This window comes from Salmo salar, chromosome 16 (genome assembly GCF_965601325.2).
Source record: "Salmo salar chromosome 16, fSalSal1, whole genome shotgun sequence".
Classification (NCBI taxonomy): Eukaryota; Metazoa; Chordata; class Actinopteri; order Salmoniformes; family Salmonidae; genus Salmo; species Salmo salar.
In genome coordinates this window covers 41,784,464-41,802,773 of record NC_138306.1, presented here as the reverse complement: position 1 = coordinate 41,802,773, position 18,310 = coordinate 41,784,464, and the positions used below count along the sequence as shown (strand labels likewise).

The 18,310-nt window shown below is 43.9% G+C and overlaps 1 protein-coding gene across 4 annotated transcripts in view; it reads left to right on the top strand.

Moving 5' to 3' along the window:
• The first annotated feature begins 874 nt into the window (after positions 1-874).
• LOC106573547 (tropomyosin alpha-4 chain) overlaps positions 875-18,310 on the top strand; it is a 28,880-nt gene continuing 11,444 nt past the window's right edge. For 2 of the 4 annotated variants that reach the window (XM_014148680.3, XM_014148682.3), the window contains exons 1-2: positions 875-1,230; positions 5,745-5,870. In XM_014148680.3, the coding sequence (XP_014004155.2) occupies positions 1,117-1,230; positions 5,745-5,870 (240 nt within the window). In that variant the 5' untranslated portion in view covers positions 875-1,116. Of the gene's footprint in view, positions 1,231-5,744; positions 5,871-11,877; positions 12,356-18,310 lie in introns of those variants that run through there. The other 2 variants (XM_014148681.3, XM_014148683.3) reach the window with 1 other exon arrangement.

The following is an 18,310-nucleotide window of genomic DNA, read 5'->3' as shown; positions in this document are numbered from 1 at the left end:
GTCCAGGTTTAGGGGGGACCCCCCTACCTCCTGCACATCTTTCCACACCCTATAACCCAAACCTCTCCACAGTTCTCTGTGACTCAAACTCAAATTTCAGGTGTCCAGAAATCAAAGCAAAACGATATCTTTCAGAGGTTGGTGTTTGGTAGCAGAATGCTGAATTGTTCGATATGTTTAATACTCCAGTACAGTAGATGTATGTCAATCAATAATAAGAATCATATTTATTTGCGTATATCTTCCTATTTCAATGGCAGACATTATTCTCCATTCTCTCCCATCAACAGGACATCTGATCCCCTCATCCAAACCTCAAAACCTTGGCATTCCAACTAATATCAGCTGGTGAGGGGAAACTTCATCAACGTAAACTCATTATCTGTCCTCTGTTGTATGTGGAGCTGCTAAGCATCCTTTATTAGTGACTTGGATGGACCGTCCAACAACAGACATCTTCACCAAGCAATCACAACTTGTTAACTCTCTCTCTCTATGGCTCACCCATAACAGAGCCAAACCTATTCTTGAGCAGGACAAGCGGTGTGTTAAGCGTCATATGCCAACTCTTCCATCCATAGGGTCAAATGTCAAATTAGGCCCTGTGTTTCTCTCTCCTGTCTGATCTGTCTTTTTTCTGTGAAAACATAGCAACCCAAATAAGGAGATTGGCTGAGAGCTGCTGTGTAAGTGAGTGTTTACAGCGGTCCAAGCCATTCCTTAGAAAGGCCTCGTATGAGTGGTTTGATTGGGTGGTGGGGTGGGTGGATGTCTGGTGAGGGGGGCAGAGTGGTGAGTGGAGGGATGGAGGGAGGGAGGGAGAAGGAAGGGAGAGGGAAGCATTGGAGACTACACTCAGGTTTGGTTGGGAGTTTAAAGCATTGACAGCAGCCCTAGGCTCAAGTCTGTATCCCTCTGTGCCGCACTTGCAACCTCTGTCTCTCACTCTATTGCTCTCCCTCTACCTCTGTCTGTTTCTCTAGCCCTCTGACTTGTGGACTCAGGATCTAGTAGTCGCTCCATTACTGCATAGGACAGGCTCTATCTCAAACTACAGGGGTAACAACTTTCTCAGCTACATTTCTCTTCTCAGTAGGCGCACTCTAACCAGGCACTATGGAGGCCATCAAGAAGAAGATGCAGATGCTGAAGCTGGACAAGGAGAACGCCATCGACCGTGCAGAGCAGGCTGAGACCGACAAGAAGGCAGCAGAGGACAAGTGCAAGCAGGTGAGTTGAGAAAGAGACATGCCGATGGATCTATGAAACATCACTCAGTTGATACAGTAAAATGGCACTTAGCTACAGAAGGATAAAGTGCAGGATTTCATCAAAAGCTATGTTCATAAAGGGATATCACAAGATATCCGAGTTGGATGATGATAATGCTTAAATTCAAACCATGTACGGGCTTTGATGTCTCATACTGCTCTACCCTGTGTAAGCCAATCTAAACATTTGTTCCATACCAGATGTATTTCGGAGAAAATTGTGTAAACACGTCACACAGTTTATTGAATTAATCCAATGCAAATATGTTTAATCAAAGTGTGGACCTAAATCAAAGATGTACAGTGTTAGCAAATGTATTGTTAGGGAATTGTAATAGAAGATGTGAGACCAAGTCAAAGTTGATGAAAGAATCAAAGTGGCTCCAGTGTGCATATGCCTGTAATGTCTGCAGCTGATCAGAGCACAGCTCAGTGTAAAAGTGTTTAGGTTGGGTTAAATCAACAAATTACTCATGAAAGAGGAAGACGCTGACCTATGAGGAAAGATTCCTTACCAACAGCCCACAGCAGCCTTGGGAGGGAAAGAAGACAGGATGACAACTCCTTCAATGGACAACACACAGTACCACTGGGACTTGACAAGAGCAATAAAACACAGCTATCCGCTGCTGCATATAGAGTATAACCTCCGATTATGGTTTTAGTTACATAGTCCAAAGATTAATGATGATCTGAGTACTTTATCCCCCAGGCTTGGACTAAACTGATGCCAACTGAAAAAAATGTATTTAAAAAAGGACAAATAGGTGCTGGATGCAGCCTCGTCTTGATGGATGGTCTGTTGACAAGGCTCAGCCCAAATCAGGATAAGCCCAGTGGTGGTCGTGGTCCTACAATTCCACAGCCACAGAGATAGACCCAGGCCCCAGATCGTATTCACCCGAGTTTGGAGGTTCGTGATGGGGCTCTGGAGAGGTATAGCTTTAGCAGAGGAGCCTGGCTGGGGACCACTGGTAGACCAAGGGCGTCTGTACGGGAGTCCATCCAAGTGCCTGACATGTGTCTCCATTGCCTTAGAGAACAGTGTCAACCAAGGATAGCAGCTGTATTTTTAGACAATAGGAGATCGGCCGTGTGGAATCCAGCAGGATTATCAGCACTTCAGAGCCCCACAGGCACAGAGGGGAACTCTTACTACTTAGATGGGAGACAGGGAGCTGGTTTCAAGTGAAGGGCGCAGCAGGTGTTTATTGAAAAGGACCACAGGTGGAGGCAGGTAGTTGGGTCCAGCGGCAGGCCATACACAGGTGGTCCAAAGGCAACAGTACAGGCAGGGAAAAGGCTAGTAACGTAGCCCGGGAGGTCGGGCAATAGGTAGATAACAGGAAATCCATAGGCTAAAGTACAGGCAGGGAATAGGCAAAAGGCGTCGTTAGTGATGCAGGCAAAAACTCTCATACATGGGAGGAGTAAATCGCAAGAAAAACAGTGCTCTGAAATACGTGTCACAAAACAAACAATACCTCAGTGATGGGGTGCAAAGAACTGAACTAAATAGTGTGTGTTAATGAAATACAGGTGTGTGAACAGGTGATTAGAATCCAGGTGATTGGGATCTGGAAAGTGAGCTGCGTTCAGGGGATCTATGTGTTTGAGGGTGTGAGTTGGAAGCAGACGTTACTGTACCCCACCCACCCCTCCATGGGCCTCGAGCTGGGCAGTCAGGATGGTTACGGTGGAAAGCCAGGATCATGGCCGGGTTGAGGATGTCCTGGCCGGGCGACCCTGGACCGTTCTTCGGGTCCGTACCCCTCCCAATCCACCAGGTAGTGGATGTGACCACCCAGGCGCTTGGAGTCAAGGAGGGCTCGGACGGAATAAGCCGGTGCACCGCCGACGTCAAATGGGGGGGGGGGGGTGCGCCACAGGAGGATGGAGAGGGCTGTACCTCACAGGCTTGAGAAGGGACACATGGAAGGATGAGGAGATCCGGTAATGGCAGGGCAACTGGAGACGGTAGGTGACAGGATTGATGCGGTGTGTTATTTTGAAAGGACCAATGAACCAGGGACTGACATTTTTGCAGGGGTCACGAAGCCAGATGTCACGGGTAGAGAGCCACATGTTGCTCAGGGTGGAAGAGTGGAGTAGGTCAGCGACGCCGGTCAGAGAACCATTTCTGGGAGAGGGAAGCTTGATGGAGGTGCCGATGTGCGGTCTCCCAAACCTGCTCGCTCCTTTGAAACCTCTTATCAACGGTAGGCACAGTTCCAGGCTCTGTCTCCCATGGGAACATGGGGGGTTGGTATCCGAGGACACACTGAAAAGGAGTGAGATGGAGTGAGAAATGCACGAGGGAGTTCTGTGCGTATTCAGCCCAGGCTAGAAAGCGACTCCACTCGAATGGTCCCCGATCTGAAACAATGTCTTCCGGGATCCCATACAGACGAAACACCTGTTGGAACATGCACTCAGCCATTTCCATGGCATTAGGTAAATGCGGAAGGGGGATGAGTCGGCACATCTTGGAGAACCGGTCCACTACAACTAAAATAGTCATGAAGCCCGAAGAGTCCGGCAGATTCGTGAGGAAATCCATGGTGATATGGGACCATGGTCTGTGTGGTGTAGGTAAAGGCTCGAGCCTAGTTGGCGAGGGCTCTTTGCCCAAGCACAGACGGGACAGGAAAGAACGTAATCTCGGATGTCGGCTGTTAGGGATGACCACCAGAACTTGCATGTCAGTAACTCCGTGGTCCGGGTGATTCCGGGATGGCCAGAACTCAGTGAGGTATGGCACCACTGCATTAGTTGGGGTCTGACAGATGCAGGAACATAGGTCTTGCCTGCAGGGGTGTTGGGAGGTGCTGGGTCGTGGTATAGGACCTTCTGGATGGCTGCTTGAATTTCCCACTGTATGGGTCCCACGACACAAGATGGAGGCAGGATTGGCTCGGGAGCTGGGTTACAGGAAGGGGTGTCAAATAAACGGGATAAGGAATCAGCCTTCACATTTTACTTGCAGGGCAGATAGGTGACGGTGAAGTTGAAGTGGGTGAAGAAGAGTGCCCAGCGAGCATGTCTGGGGTTGAGCCTCTTAGCACTAATTAAGTACTCCAAATTGCAGTGGGGACAAGGAATGGGTGATGAGCTCCCTGTAACAAGTGGCGTACTCTTCAATAGCCAGCATAATGGTGAGGAGCTCTCGGTTCCCGACATCATAGTTCCTCTCAGCGGGTGACAGTTTCTTGGAAAAGAAGCCACATGGGTGTAATTTGGGAGGTGTCCCGATACGCTGAGAGAGAACCACTCCCACGCCGACCTCGGATGCATCCACCTCCAGAACAAAAGGAAGGGTAGGATCTGGCTGCCTAAGGAAGGGTGCAGAGGTGAAGAGGCATTTCAAGGTCTCAAATGCAGTAAGGGTGGTGTCGGTCCATTAGAGGGTACGGGTTTTGACTGGTGAGAGCTGAGAGAGGAGCGGCTGTGTTGCTGCAGTTCCAGAATGAACCGGCGGTAGTAGTTGGAGAATCCTAGGAAACGTTGTAGTTCCTTTACGGTGGCAGGTTTGGGCCAGTTAAGCACAGCCGTGACTTTGCCTTCGTCCATGTTGACCCTTCCTGGTGTCAGCACGAACCCTAGGAAGGTTACTGTGGTAACGTGAAAGGCACTCTTCTCAGCCTTGACATAGCGATGGTGGTCCTGTAGCCGTTGGCTAAAGTACAGGCAGGGAATAGGCAAAAGGCGTCTTTAGTGAGGCAGGCAAAATCTCTCATACATGGGCGGAGTAAATCGCGGGAAAGACGTGTCACAAAACAAACAACACCTCACAGTGATGGGGTGCAAAGAACTGAACTAAATAGTGCGTGATAATGACATACAGGAGTATGAACAGGTGATTAGAATTTAGGTGATTGGGATCTGGAGAGTGAGCTGCGTTCAGGGGATCTAGGTGTTTGAGGGTGTGAGTTGGAAAGTGGGCTGGAAAGTGAGCTGCGTTCAGGGGATCTACGTGTTTGTGGGTGTGAGTTGGAAGCAGACGTTACAGATACAGCTAGATGTGTAGCTGAAGCACAGAACTGAACAAAGCATACTCATTCCTACCCATACCAACATATTTTCTTATAGAAAATTGGAAACACAATCTCACATTTTATTAATTCATTAAAGAAGATAAACAAGAACGGCAACATACGATGGAAACTTGATACTAAAAACCTTAAGTTGATGTGAAGATTCCTTCAAGAGACTTTATCCTTTAACTTTGATAAAACGGTGATATAAGAGTTATCATAATAGAAATATAGGAAAGCAAGATGAGTAAGCTAATATACTGAAAGAAGAAAAGACACCAATGTTTGTGCATGTGTGCATGCAGGAGAGCTAATATGTGTGAATGTGTGTGTGTGTGTGTGTGTGTGTGTGTGTGTGTGTGTGTGTGTGAGTGAGAGAGAGTGAGAGAGAGAGCTAACTGTGTGTACTATTAACTAACCAACATCTGTCCTGCTCTAGCTGGAAGATGAGCTGCTGAGGCTGCAGAAGAACCTGAAGGGGACTGAAGACGAGCTGGACAAATACTCTGAGGCCCTCAAAGACGCCCAGGAGAAACTGGAACAGTCTGAGAAGACCGCCGTAGACGTGAGTGGGCAGCAAAGCACCCTGGGTAGAGCCCCTATCACACGCCCACTGGGTGGTGATTGGAGGAAGGGGACTAGGAGGAGGTTGGGGGCGTGGGTTAAGTACACTACCAGTCAAAAGTTTTAGAACACCTACTCATTCAAGGGTTTTTATTTATTTTTACTATTTTCTACATTGTAGAATAATAGTGAAGATGTCAAAACTATGAAATAACACATATGGAATCATGTAGTAACCAAAAAAGTATTTGAGATTCTTCAAATAGCCACCCTTTGCCTTGATGACAGCTTGGTACACTCTTGGCATTCTCTCAACGAGCTTCACCTGGAATGCTTTTCCAACAGTCTTGAAGGAGTTCCCACACATGCTGAGCACTTGCTGGCTGCTTTTCCTTCACCCTGTGGTCCGACTCATCCCAAACCATCTAAATTTGGTTGAGGTCGGGGGATTGTGGAGGCCAAGTCAGCACTCCATCACTCTCCTTCTTGGTAAAATAGCCCTTACACAGTCTGGAGGTGTGTTGGGTCATTGTCCTGTTGAAAAACAAATGATAGTCCCACTAAGCCCAAAGCAGATGGGATGGTGTATGCTGTGGTAGTGACAAAATGCTGTGGTAGTCATGCTGGTTAAGTGTTCCTTGAATACTAAATAAATCACAGACAGTGTCACCAGCAAAGCACCCCCACACCATAACACCTCCTCCATGCTTTACAGTGGGAAATACACATGCAGAGATCATCCGTTCATTACATTTACACATTTTAGTCATTTAGCAGACGCTCTTATCCAGAGCGACTTACAGTAGTGAGTGCATACATTTCATACATTTTTTCCGTACTGGTCCCCCATGGGAATCGAACCCACAACCCTGGCGTTGCAAACACCATGCTCTACCAACTGAGCACACCGCGTCTCACAAAGACATGGCGGTTGGAACCAAAAATATCTAAATTTGGACTCCAGACCAAAAGCCAAATTTTCACCGGTCTAATGTCCATTGCTCGTGTTTCTTTGCCCAAGTAAGTCTCCTCTTCTTATTGGTTGTTTCTTTGCAGCAATTCGACCATGAAGGCCTGATTGCATTTTTAATACATTTGCAAACATTTCTAAAAACCTGTTTTCGCTTCGGCATTATGGGGTATTGTGTGTAGATTGAGTAGGAAAAATATTTATTTAATCCATTTTACATTTACATTACATTCATTCCATTTTAGAATAAGGCTGTAACATAACAAAATGTGGAGAAAGTAAAGGGGTCTGAATACTTCCCAAATGCACTGTATATCATAGAAATCAAAAGATATTTCCACGTGACAATGTTATAGGATTTGCTCCATTGGTTTTGTTGGTAGGCCTACATTATGCTCAAATAGCCAGAATAGCCAATTGGCTACTATCTAAAACTGCAAGGGTACATCCTCAGTGTTCACTGTAAACACTTGCTGGAAGTTTAAAAACTAATTCCGCTCACAAGACCTAAAATTTGCTCAGTGTTTATCAGTCTTATGGCTTGGGGGTAGAAGCTGTTCAGGGTCCTGTTGGTTCCAGACTTTGCAGCACTGGTGCCACTTGCCGTGCGGTAGCAGAGAGAACAGCCTATTTCTTGGGTGGCTGGATTCTGACCATTTTTGGGGCCTTTCTCTGACACCATCTGGTATAGAGGTCCTGGATGTCAGGGAGCTCGGCCCCCATGATGTATTGGGCCGTACTCACCACCCTCTGTATGGCCTTACAGTTGCCGTACCAAGTGGTGATGCAGCCAGTCAAGATGCTCTCAATGGTGCAGCTGTAGAACTTGAGGGCCCATGCCAAATCATTTCAGCCTCCTGAGGGTGAAGAGGTGCTATCGTGCCAACTTCACAACTGTGTTGGTGTGTGTGGACCATGTTAATTTGTTAGTGATGTGGACACCGAGGAACTGAAAGCTATCGACCCGCTCCACTACAGCCCGATCGATGTGGATGGGGGCGTGCTCACCCCTCCGTTTCCTGTAGTCCGCAATCAGCTCCTTTACAATATTAAGCATTAGTGGAATGGTTCCCACCTGTTGGGATCAATGATTTATATATACACACTAGATGACTGATGGGGGCGATGTGTTGAAACAACCTTGATTCCATCTTGGCACTCTTCCACCGTTGTAAAAGATACTTTGGAAGTAATAGAAATGAATGTATTAATGTCTACATTTGTTTTTGCATGTATTATATTACACACATCCTATTGCATACTTTTAAATTATATTATGTGAGCAAAAATTGTCTTAAAAGTAAAACATATTTAGATTACTAATGTTACTGTCTCCAATACAACAACAAAAATACTTAAATAGATGTAATTTTGTCCTTGAAACATTTGATTGAAATACTGCACAATTTCATTCATTCCCATAGAGTACCACAGTATGTGGGATAATAACCATAAAACTTAGCGGTCAAACAAGGAAATGGCTCCAATCGCTTTCTCCACCAATCACTTTGCCTTTAAGGGATTTTAGAAACACTTAAAATAAGGTCTTTGTTTTGTGTAGGCTTACCATGGTGTGCCATTTTGATTTGGGCTCCCGAGTGGCGCAGCGGTCTAAGGCACTGCATCTCAGTGCTAGAGGCATCACTACAGATCCTGGTTTGAATCCAGGCTGTATCACAACCGGCTGTGATTGGAAGTCCCATAGGGCGGCGCACAATTGGCGCAGCGTTGCCTGGGTTTGGGTTTGGCCGAGGTAGGCTGTCATTGTAAATAAGAATTTGTTCTTAACTGACTTGCCTAGTTAAATAAAAAAAATAAAACAATAATAACTGTGTAAATCTCTCTAGGATAAGGTGACTTTTATCAATATATTTGCCTGTATTTGCCCCTCAAAAATGAAAAGCCAATGTGGCTATCTTAAAGAAGTACAAATGCTATGATGATCTGGATGAGACTGACGAATCGAGGCAAAGGTAAGATATCTCTGGATTAACTATCTAATGTTAGCTAAATGTAGTAATGAATAAATTGGCAACATTTCTCTAAATTTACAATTCTGTGAACTGTCTTGTGCATGTTTTAAATTGACACAATACCTTTTAGTAAAGGTGTCAGCTAGAGATGACGATCAGGAGCTTGCAGGGATTTGTAGTTTTGCATGATGTCTACTTTGATGCTAATTAGCATTTTCGAATCAGAGTAAATAGAGCCGAATATATTGATAAAAGTCTTCTTGTCTGAGAGAGATTTACATAGTTATCAAAATGTCACGCCATAATAAGCCTACACAAAACACAGCCCTTATTTTAGTGTTCCTAAAATCCTCTATGGGAAAAATCTATGGTGGAAAAATGATTGGAACCATTTCCCTGTTTGACCACTAGGTTTTATGGGTATTATGACACCTCCACTGTGGGGCTCTATAGAGGACTGCTCCTACTGGAGAGTGCCAACATGGCCGACCGGCGGCTTCAAAGCCTCTTAATGGCCAATACATAGCATCAGCAATCCATGGTTTATATACATCATTGGTTGGGACCTGGGCCTTTGTGTTAAGAGGCCTACACCAAATATGGTCAGCAATGTACTCGGCTACCCACCACATGCCATTGTTTTGAATGGTGATATCCATTCTACTTGTTCTAGTTATATGGCTGGCCCGTTGCCCCAGCTGTGAGTGTGCTTTGATCAGGCCTGTCTGTGTGGAGATCATAATGTGTATATCATTCTGGGCGCCTAGTCTTGAAAGATGAGCTCACCAACTCCCCATACACACTCAGCCACTATGTTCTGCCTAAACACAACAGCACTGGTTAATTAACATACAGGAATGCTGGTAAACTCTGGATAGTAGATACTGTATGTATGGCTGGGTGGCTGCTATAAAGGGGGTATCCCTCTACACCTGCTTTGACTGTACTTACAAGCAGGTAGCCTAGTGGTTAGAGTGTTGGGCCAGTAACTGAAAGGTTGCTGGATCAAATCACTGAGCTGACAAGGTAAAAATCTGTTGTTCTGCCCTTGAACAAGGCAGATAACCCACTGTTCCTAGGCCGTCATTGTAAATAAGTATTTGTTCTTAACTGACTTGCCTAGTTAAATAAAGGTTACATTTAAATACAGGCTTAGGCTTCATTTCAAAGAGGATCAAGTGTGTGCTTGTCATACTTTTGATGGATATTTTTGATGTTGAGTATGAATAAGCCCATATTGTTGTTTTTCAATATCCACAATCTGATGATCTAATAAGATGATCTATTAAAATGTAGAAATTCACCAACTTTTCATAAGAGGAAAGGCAGTTTTTGATATTAGTTATGTGCTCTCTGAACGACTGTTCATCAAAGAAAGGCAGTGTCTGTTTTGCCTGTGGCTAGAATGATGTTATCCTGCTGTCATTATGAGATATTATCTCTCACACCAGACCCAATTTTTCATTTTCCCAAACACAGTAGGTCTGGTGTCTGAGATCTGCAAGCAGACAGAAAAAAAGAATGAGCACCAATATTTATACAATAAACAATCTATGCAAGAAAACAATTAGCAGTAACAATACAGTTCCTGTAACACTTTAAAAAAATGATCTCTAACGTAAGAGATAGCGGTTTGTAGATAAAACAACAAAGTCAGATTATCTGAACCGTGTGTGCCCCAACTTCAACAAGGAGACCGTATTGTTTGGGATTCCGGATATCCCAGAGAAACTCACTGTTGTCTTGCACAGGGAGAGAGAATGAGAGAGAGGAAGTGGCTGACCAGGCCCGGGAAGGCAGGACTGACATGGCAGCTCTGGGGAATTTAGGCCAGGCTTCCCATGAAAACATGCTCCTGAACACTCCGCCACATGTCATTTATTAGATGCAACGGTCAACTCATTACACATCTGAATTAACACAGCCAAATCAGATGAGTAGGCAGAGAATAACTGCCCTATAAGACAGACAACAGCTGATTGCTAATGGTAGCCTGTGGCTGTGGGGCATTGTAAATTAACAGTATGGTGAGGTTGCCCCTAGACACTGGTCTAAGGTCAATTTTCCCAGCTAATGATTTAACATCAGGATTTTAGGGAGGTTAAGCTGGTCCTAGATCAGTGCCTAGGGGGAACTACAACCTGAAGCGTGTGGTATGTCCTTTGTGTCTGTGGGGCATGGTACATTATGAGAGAATGGGCTGAAGTGAATACGGGTTGAAAAGGGCTGTGGAGCAGCAGGGCAGAGCAGCAGTTCTGGAATGTCAAGAATGCAGCTAAAGCAAACAGATAGGCCCACACTCCTGTGTCCAATGAAATAAATGCTCCTAGCTTTTCCGGTGGGGAATTCACATAGGCATTCCCAGAGCTGGAGCTGAAGCTGTACCGAACACATTTCCACAAGACACTCACCCGAGACACCATAAATCAAAACCTGCTGATTCCGTCTGCTTGCTGGAGTATAGAGACAACTGAATCATGTGAATTGTTTTGTGTATTACTACCCACACACATATTGTTGAGGTATTCAACAATCAAGTTACAGTAACCAATACAAATAGGAGTCTCCAGAGCTACACAAAAAACACCACAACATTTAGCCTAAAATCAAATTCTTTAGACTTTGATTTGACAACTGTTGATAAAACCTGGAATTTTTGTACACTGTAATAGATACTGCACAGCATCATCAGAATGAACTGTTGCGAATATTGTTCAGGTTAATCTCTTAAAGTTCAAGTATGAATTTTCCATATCAAACCAGAGAGAAGAGCATTTTATAGGCACTTGAAAGTGTCACATTTTAGCCTCATGTTTGCTGGACTGGCTTTCCTGTTTTCCCTGTCTTTGGTGACTAAATTGAAGCCCTGAATTTGAAGAACATACATTATTTACCACGGCATTTGCAACTGTTAACGTACATAAGATTCTTTATAGGCTACAAAATAGATTGATTTCTTGCCATTGAAGCTGTTCATTGAATGTCCCCTTTGCATACACCCGCAAGAATCACGCAGAACGGGAACGCCCCGCCTATCCTAAAACCGTGACCTCATCTGAATCACACTTCTCTGTACTGGAGCAACTTTCCTCATCGTTCCTTCCTTTTATTTATTTATTATCTGCCGTTCAAAACTGGAACGCTTCGCTATTGCGTTCATACATATTTCATTCCAAAGTATATATTTTAATACTTTTTTTTAAGTTACTCAGGCTGAACTAAATAACCACCTGGAAAACCTATTGTCTTATACAACTTTTCTTAATGCACTGCACTTGAAGATTTCTGCTATTTCGGTCCATTCCAAAGACTGAATACTATTATTATATCCTGTTTGAATAGACCAAAGCAACTTTTGCACAATATTACAATTTTCGAAACCAAAAGTATTTTTTAACGAATAGTACGAGAATGGCAGGTTTGAATTCTTTGGACGCTGTGAAGAGAAAAATCCAGTGTTTGCAACAGCAAGCCGACGATGCAGAAGACCGAGCCCAGGTTTTACAGAGAGAACTGGATGGGGAACGAGAACTTCGGGAGAAAGTGAGACAATCGAATAATTATATTTTTCCTCTCTCTGTCTACTCCTTTTAAAAACTTCGCTTACCTGTCCTTCTCCTCATTACCACGTCTGTTATAATGTACGTTCTGTAATAGTGTGGAAAGTACACGTTAATGAATTGATCTGCCGGTAGTGAAGACACAATGGTCTCCAAAAAAGGCTGAATTGCTAAAGGTCCTAGCGCGTGCCCATCAATCATCAGATGTGTGCTACAGTAGGAATCATCCATCTTTGTCTTAGAAAGTCCACTATTGACATATTTTCATATCCTAAATATATGGTCCTTTTCTCTCTTTGGACATTTCTTTTTCATTATAAAGGAGTAAGCTGTAACTAGGCTAGGCGTAATAATAATGCCTAATTTAGGTTAGTATGAGTCTAATGCTGGAACAAGATGTTAGTATAGAAAATTGGTAAATCTGGAAGGCCAGTAAGAACTTAAAATAGCTGTATGGTTCAAAAAGTATTTCAAATGCTGTTGCTTTTGAAATATGTGTGAATCATCAAAACATATTTGCAATAGAAACATTAAATGGCTACTTGTGGGGGGCCTAATGAGAGTAGAGAGATTGAGTTGTCAGGTCTTGATTGGGAAGGCAGCAAGAGGTGAGGTAATGAGAGGATCTGCCTAAAGGAGGGGTTTCCCCTTCATTTCAGTGCAATCCATCAAAGGAAGCAAAAGAAAGAGGGATGTGAAATGGATGTTTGATGGATAGCATTGTCCTCCACGAGAAGCCCAGGATGTAAATGTGTGCCAATGGCTTCTTGGTAGTTGTTGTCAGCTATAGGCCTTGTAGAGAGGCAGCTTTCACTGACATATGGTAATGCATATAGAGACAGAACCTCAGGGCTCATTGGACATGATTACTGACTCATGATTGGACAGCAGGGAGGCCATAGTGGGTCTGTGAGAAGCTTAAGAACCAGGCTTGGTGGGGGATGCATTTTCATTTCGTCCCCTGAATTGACCCCAAGTCTGCAACCTGGCTGCTATTACATTCACAGTTTCTTCAGTCGCAGACATTACATTATGTCGGTCTTCTCAGCCTCAAAGCATTTTAAATGTACCTCTTAATTAAAGGGATAGTTTGGGATTTTGTCAATGAGGCCATTTATCTACTTCCCCAGAGTCAGATAAACTCGTGAATACCATTGTTATGTTTCTCAAGCATGAAAGAAGTTAGAGGTAGTTTCACGAACCAATGATAACTAACGTTAGCGCTATGACTGGAAGAACACATTCAGCTGGTACAGCAGATATACAGAAGCTAATGGCTAGGAGTTAAAAAGGCTTTCTGGAGTTTGTAATTTACAAAGCTTCCAGTCATTGCGCTATCGTAAACGCTAGATAGCAACTTCCTTCAAACTGCACGCATAGACATAAAAATGGTATCCACAAGTTCATCTGACTCTGGGGAAGTAGATAAAGGGCTTCATTGCCAAAATCCCAAACTATCCCTTCAAGCTCAAGCCATTAGTCTGTGTTCAAGGATGAAAAGACTTGAAGTAGTTGAGTCTTGGGTGAGCACTTGTGTGGCTACCTCAACGGTGTATGGGCCCATGTGTGAATAATTGGGGCAAACCAGGGTGATTTCTTGGCACGACAAACTCTTTCATTGGAACAAGGTGCACAAAAGAGGGAACATTGTTTTGTCTTTCTTGAGATAATGAATCGTCTTTTGAATAGTTAAAACAGGGAGACTATTGGCCTAAAACGAATGCCTTGATGTTATTTTGGAGTGAAGTGGCATTCTTGTCTTGCAAGGCGTAACTTAACTTCACACAACACCCTCTGCCTTTGTTGAACCACCGTGGAATGATAATCAAGAAATACTTGACTTTGTAAAGAACAATCTCAGCTAAAGCCCCACACATACAAACCAATTATACAATATATATTTATTTAGACTTTTGTTGCTTTCTTAGCATTCTGGCCCACTGGACAGGGGTGGTAAGGCAGGATTCTAAGAGGAGACTCAGGGGATGGATGGGTGGGAGAGGAACTGTTAAGCAACCTTGGTTGCTGGGTGGGGTGGGAAGGGGTGGGGGAGGCATGCTTTCTTCAGGGTGGGAAGCATGGTTTTCCGGGTGGGGAGGGAGGATGCAGGCGAGTGGATGGGGACTAAGGGGGGAATGGGTCAGTGTTATCTTTGTATGCATTTTGTTTGATTGTTTTTGTACTTGTAACCCCCCTCTGAAAAAGGAAAATGTCAAGACGAAATAAAAAGTTGGTCCCAAAATAAAAGATGTGGTTCATTGAGGTTCTATGTATTCATATCAACAGTTCTCACAGTATGTACAGTATTTAGGTTTGGTTGGAGGTTCTAGGCCTACTTCAGATTATTATCCATATTCTATGCATGTAGAGGAGAGGGATGATATCTATCCCAAGCTGAGCTAGCTTCACTCCCAGACCCTTCCTGGAGGGACTGCCTCTGGCTCGATATATAGACCATGTTGCTCCAAACCACAGAGCTAAAATCAGATTACCCTACCCCCAGTCCTAGCCTTAACCATTAGGGGATGAAACAGTATCTGACCCGGTATCAGTGGTTAGACGCAGCTTCTCTTTACTCCCTGCCCCTGAGGAACAGGCCCAGGATACTGCCTGTTGGCTCCACTCCGACACTTCCTGTGCCGCAGCTGCAGCCCAAATCAGCAGGAAGATTAACAGATGCTGGACATTTCTCCCAGGCCTGGACTCTGTGATACAGACACATCCTGATTATCTGGGGGGTCTAAAAGAGAACCCAGTTGCTATGTGAAGTTGGCTACTGACGTTGGTGCTGCAACTATTTCTTATCAAAAGACTTCTATAGAATAATGTGATATTTATAACCACTTATTATAAAAGTGTAAAGAGCAGACCACACCCAGCTAGCGCATAACATTCTGAGAACCATATGAGCGTGGTTGTCCTATGGTTATTTTGCATAAAACCTTCACATAACTTTCTGGGAATGGTGCAGGAAAGTTACATGGCTTTAGAACATTCTCAGCACATTTAAGGAACTTGACCAAAATGTTTATTTTCTTGGTATTTCATTACTTTAACAGGACGTTTCCTAAAAGTTTAAACATGGTTACATTTAATTTCAATTTTGGTAATGTTCTGGTAATGTTCGACCCTTAACGTTTGACCCTTAAGAAACAACGTTCGTCTGTCGGAATTTCAGTACTTCAGCATAACGTTTCCTACAGGTTAAGTCATGTTCTCAAATTGTTCAAATTGTTAAGAAAACTTTACATAAAAACCACAAGAGAACTTTAATAACATTCAGGGAACGTTCTAAGAATATAAAAACATACATTCCGTTCGCAGAACGTTAAGACCATTGACATGAAAACTTTAGTAACGTTCAGAGAACGTTTTAAGAATTATGTATACAATCCGTTCTCCGCATCGACAAAACTCTCTCTATCCCCTATTTTGTTAAGTGTGTTCAGGTGTGTTGGCCACACCTTATCTTAATGAGTGCTTGTTTCCTTTGAATGTTCACTTCCGTCATCAGAACATAAACATTTTTTATTATTATTTTTTATTTATTTTACCCCCCTTTTTTTCCCAATTTCGTGATATCCAATTATGATCTTGTCACATCGCTGCAACTCCCCAACGCGCTTGGGAGAAGCGAAGGTCGAGTCATGCGTCCTCCGAAATATGGTCCACCAAACCGCACTCCTTAACACCTGCCAGCCGCGCCAATGTGTTGGAGGAAACGCCATTCAACTGACGACCGAGGTCAGCCTGCAGGCGCCCGGATCACCACAAGGAGTTGCTAGAGCGCGATGAGCCAAGTAAAGCCCCCCCGGCCAAACCCTGTGATGTAGTGCCTTAGACCACTGTGCCACTCGGGAGGCCCCAAAAACATTCAGTTTTACTGGTGAGGAAACTTATGGCTTCGTTCTCAGAACCAATGGGAAACCAAAAACGGACGTTCCCACAACTTCCAAGGAACCAAATGTGCTAGCTGGGCAGTCTATCCCTCTCACCAAGTTTTAAAGAACATTTGTTTGCTTAGATCTGTATGCTTTTGACAGCCACGTAAATATACAGTAGTGAATGCCAAATAGGTCTAGATTTGTTGACTGGCCTGTCTGGTAATTAGCCAGTGGTTTCCTGCCACAAATAGCACCATGATGCATTGCATGCTAGGGAAAGAATTACTTGCTGGTTCCACTGCAAAAAAAAATCTAACTTTGGACTTTCTCCTTGGGAGTATCACGACTATTCACATTTAAGTTTAACAGTAATACATTTTGGCATTCATTGGGCACAGGGCACTCCCTTGGAACTTGGAAGTACAGTATTTGAGGGAGTGGATGTTGGCTTGTACTTACTTAGTGTTGACCAGGGATCCCACTGCCACGCATAGTGACAGGCCTAAGCTTGTCCACTGCTTTAGAGTTGTGGGGTCACCATAATATATAAACCAGTAAATAGTTTCACAGGCGGAATGTTTACTTTACCTGCTGGTACTTAACTCTCCGGTCTAAGACCCAATTGAGCTCTCGCTTCCTTATTTGCATACCCGCACTACTTCCTGGTGTTGGCTAGCAACCGAGACCCCGCTGAAGCGCAGGGCTTTTGTTTTGCACATGTTCTCAGACCCATAAACAAATCAGTGAGCCATCTCTGCTCTGAAGCTGGCTTAAGTCAGGATGAGGAACGGGACAAGGTCTGAATGTGGCTGAAATACGATGGAGTTGACCATTCTGTTCATTTAGCGTCCTATTTGCATTGAAAAGGCTTGTGGCACTGCATTAGAAGCACGTGGCTGATGTTTAATAGCCTGCCTTTACATATCTCCTCCTGAAACACCTAGTTATATGAGGCTGTCTTTGCATGTCAAGTCTCTGCTAACAGATGGGATCACAACACGACTGGGCCAGCGCTATAACACAGCTCCAGCCTGGAACACTTCCATAGAAACCCAATCCTTACGCTCTTCATTACCCCACTGTCCTCAAATGACGCAATAATTAGATTCCTGACGTGTAGTAGCCCTCCCTCCCTCTCAATGCTGATGACTCTTCCGGATGAGAGTGACAACAGGCATGTGTTTTCTAATGAATGCATGTCTCACTCTCACCTCCTTGGTTCTTTGTAGCTCAGTTCATAAGAGAATGGCGTTAGTGACACCAGGGTCTTGGGTTCGATTCCAGCTGGGGCCATCAATACGAAAATGTATTCAGTCACTGTTGTAAGTCGCTTTGGATAAAAAGTGAAACGCTAAATGGTATATCCCTGTCATCTTTGGCTCAGCATTTACATAATCACGGCCTATGAAAAGGCTCTGGTATTGATATAAAGTCTCCACAGCGTAAAGAAAGCTGGTCGCGTGGCCACAGGGAGGGAGATGGGACAAAGTGAGCGATACAGCGAGTTAGCACTCCAGATGCTGGTGGAATATCAAGCGTATTGGTGTGAGCGGCTGGCGCTTGATAAGGATGCTGTGGCAGTGGGTTATTAGTGTCAGTGGGGGTTCGTTGTGTCATCAGCTGCCAGCTAGCCTCAAACGGCCTTAATACAACAGAACACAGTCAGCTGGTACAGCAGATATACAGAAGCTAATGGCTAGGAGTTAAAAATACTTTTGAAGTTTGTAATTTACACGTTGAAATTTCAGATCTGATTTTCCCTTCCGAAAAAAGGAATCAACCCCAACAAAAATGTCCATTAATTATTATCCACATAATAATACAAATGGCCTGTTATTTTCCTGCTGTAGCAAGCTGGCTCAAATTAAGATCCTACATTTGTAGCTACTGACACCCTTTTCATTTTATACACTATTGTTGATATATTTAATGCCATGACATAATAATAGACATTCCATTAGCATAACTTTAGTCTGTTGAGTTTCTCACTAGACATTTTCTATCTTCCATTCATAATTGGATCCTCTTATTTATATGTGAGAGAGGAAGCGCTA